The following is a 2,657-nucleotide window of genomic DNA, read 5'->3' as shown; positions in this document are numbered from 1 at the left end:
AGCAGCACAGGCATTACACACCAAAGCTGCATGTTATAGCTTCAGGAAAGGCCAATTGTATAGAAAATCTTTCCAAGGCCCTCTGGCCCGGTGTTTAGGAGCGTTAGAAGCTGACTATGTCATGAGAGAAATCCACGAAGGGATATGCGGCAATCACTCAGGCGCAGATTCTTTGGTTCTGAAATTGGTACGGGCAGGATATTACTGGGCTCGCATGGAACGAGGCGCCAAAGATTTTGTACGAAAATGTGATAAGTGCCGACGCTACACATCACTAGTACATCAACCGGCGGAACCCTTACATTCGGTTCTGTCCGCATGGCCATTCATAAAATGGGGGATGGACATCGTCGGACCGCTGCCACCGGCTCCCGGAAAGGTAAGGTTTCTTTTAATTTTGATAGATTATTTTTCTAAATGGGTGGAAGCAGGTTGTTATCAGAAAATTGGAGAACGCGAAGTGGTCGATTTCCTCTGGAAAAATATAATTTGCAGGTTCGGAATACAAAAAGAGATAGGATGCGACAATGGGCCACGGTTTATCGGTGCAAAAGTTACAAAGTTCTTCGAAGACCTGAAAATAAAGAGAATCACATCCTTACCTTATCACCCGAGCGCAAATGGTCAAGCGGAGTCCACAAACAAATTGATCATTCAAAACCTCAAGAAAAGGTTGGAAGCAGCAAAAGGAAAATGGCCCGAAGAGTTGCCCAGAGTCCTATGGGCTTACCGAACAATGGCCAAATCAAGTGCAGGAGAAACTCCTTTTTCGCTCGTGTATGGTGCTGAAGCCCTAATCCCAATTGAAGTGGGCAAACCCACTTTGAGATATTCTCAAACAAACGAAGAATCAAACGACGAAGCAATGCTAATCAACTTGGAACTGCTCGAGGGACACAGGGACTTGGGGCATGTAAGAATGGCAGCTCAAAAGCAGAGGATGAAGCGATATTACAATCAGAGAGCCAACTTCCGTTTTTTCAAAGTAGGAGACTTGGTTCTAAGAAAAGTAACACAAAATACCCGGGAGCTCAAAACGAGAAACCTAGGTCCAACGTGGGGAGGCCCTTATCGGATTTTAGCTATCACTAGGAAAGGTTCATACGAGTTGGAGAACTAGAATGGAGACAAGTTGCCCAGCAACTGGAATGTGGCACACCTCAAAAGGTTTTTAACGAGGCAGCGATGGAAAGCATACTATGAAGACAGCAGCAATATGACATTTGATAGCAAGGCAAACGAACAAGCTCCCACTCGGGGACGATTAGGTAATCTTTGGTTCGATAGAAAATTGCTACCGGGAAGTTAAGTTTGCTATCGAACAGAGGTTACCCGACCGTTCACGGGCACAAACCGCCAGAGGACTGTTAGGTATTCTTTCACTCAATAGCATGGATTCCTAAGGGGAAACAAGATATGTTACCGAGTGAAGGATTACCTAGCAATTCATTCGTGGGACCTTCGAAGATACAAGAGTTCCAATGTTCCAATTCGCATTCTTCACATTCAAACACTGGGGAGGGTGAATGATACAAGGATACGACAACAATGACTGCCACATCAACCAGGAACGAAAATCCAGAAACAAAATGCATCATCGGGACTGGGGACTGTGCAGTTAGCCCCGTAGAAACAAACTGTATAAGATAGCCACAAGTAATGGCAATTTCTTTTCTACATAGCAAAATGCTTATTTAATTTCTGAAAATAGAAGGAATAAATAAATCCTTTTGCTTTTATCTTGTTTCTTGTCTGAATGATGAGCTAACTTTGTCATTTGAAAGTTAAACAAATACTTCAAATATTAGTGCCGTAATGAACAGGAGACGTCCTCTTCAATAGCACCGTAAACATAAGAGGGCCCTATCTTATAAAAACCCTCACGTTAAAGGGTTGGTTCCAGAAGAATCAATGCCCTGAATCAAAAATGCCATCGGGAAAAAATACACTCGAAGCCGCATATGAAAAGGACGCAAAAAGCAAACTTGCGCAAATATTCATAGAAACCCTCATGTAAAAGGGACACTTGTGCAAATATTCATAGAGACCCTCATGTAAAAGGGAAACTTGAACATATATTCATAAAAACCCTCACGTAAAAGGGATAATACTCGGAACTAAAATGCTTCGAAGAAAAAGCATCCGAGACTACACATAGTAAAGTGCGATTGAACAAAATGCGCAGAATACTTGAGCAAATGCAAAAGTTAAAGGCTTGCATGGATATTTAAACGAAAGTAAGACTCAAACGACACTTGAACAAAAAGAAGAAACTATAGCTTTATTTTCAAGAACATGCCAAAATGTTAGAAGTGCAAAATGGGAAAAGAAAAAGCTAAACTGCAGCGCCTCCAGAACCAGGAGGAAGAGAAGTATCCGCATTGCCGGGAAGAGTAGGTGGTTCTGCCGATGGCTCAACGCTTTCCCTAGTTTGGTCTTCGGCCTCATCACCTTCCGATCCTTCTTTAGTTTCCGAAAACTTAGAACCGAAATCAAAAGAACCTGGAGCATCAAACTACGCTGAGAGTCCATTTTTTTTTGCAGCCAACTCAAGCTCTCGGGCCTTAGCAATTTCGGCATCAACATCAATGATACCAGCTTTGGCGTCTTCCAAGATTTTCATCCGCATGCTATACATGAAATAAGTTTTTTCAACA

The 2,657-nt window shown here is 42.6% G+C and overlaps 1 protein-coding gene across 1 annotated transcript; it reads left to right on the top strand.

Moving 5' to 3' along the window:
* Positions 1-736: 736 nt before the first annotated feature.
* Positions 737-2,397, top strand: LOC138902565 (uncharacterized). Its single transcript, XM_070190447.1, has 2 exons — positions 737-1,009; positions 2,311-2,397. The coding sequence occupies exons 1-2, from the start codon at positions 737-739 to the stop codon at positions 2,395-2,397; spliced, it is 360 nt and encodes a 119-aa protein (XP_070046548.1).
* The last annotated feature ends 260 nt before the right edge of the window (positions 2,398-2,657 follow it).

This window comes from Nicotiana tomentosiformis, chromosome 12 (genome assembly GCF_000390325.3).
Source record: "Nicotiana tomentosiformis chromosome 12, ASM39032v3, whole genome shotgun sequence".
Classification (NCBI taxonomy): domain Eukaryota; kingdom Viridiplantae; phylum Streptophyta; class Magnoliopsida; order Solanales; family Solanaceae; genus Nicotiana; species Nicotiana tomentosiformis.
The sequence above is the reverse complement of the archived record's forward strand: the minus strand, read 5'-3'. Positions and strand labels throughout refer to the sequence as shown.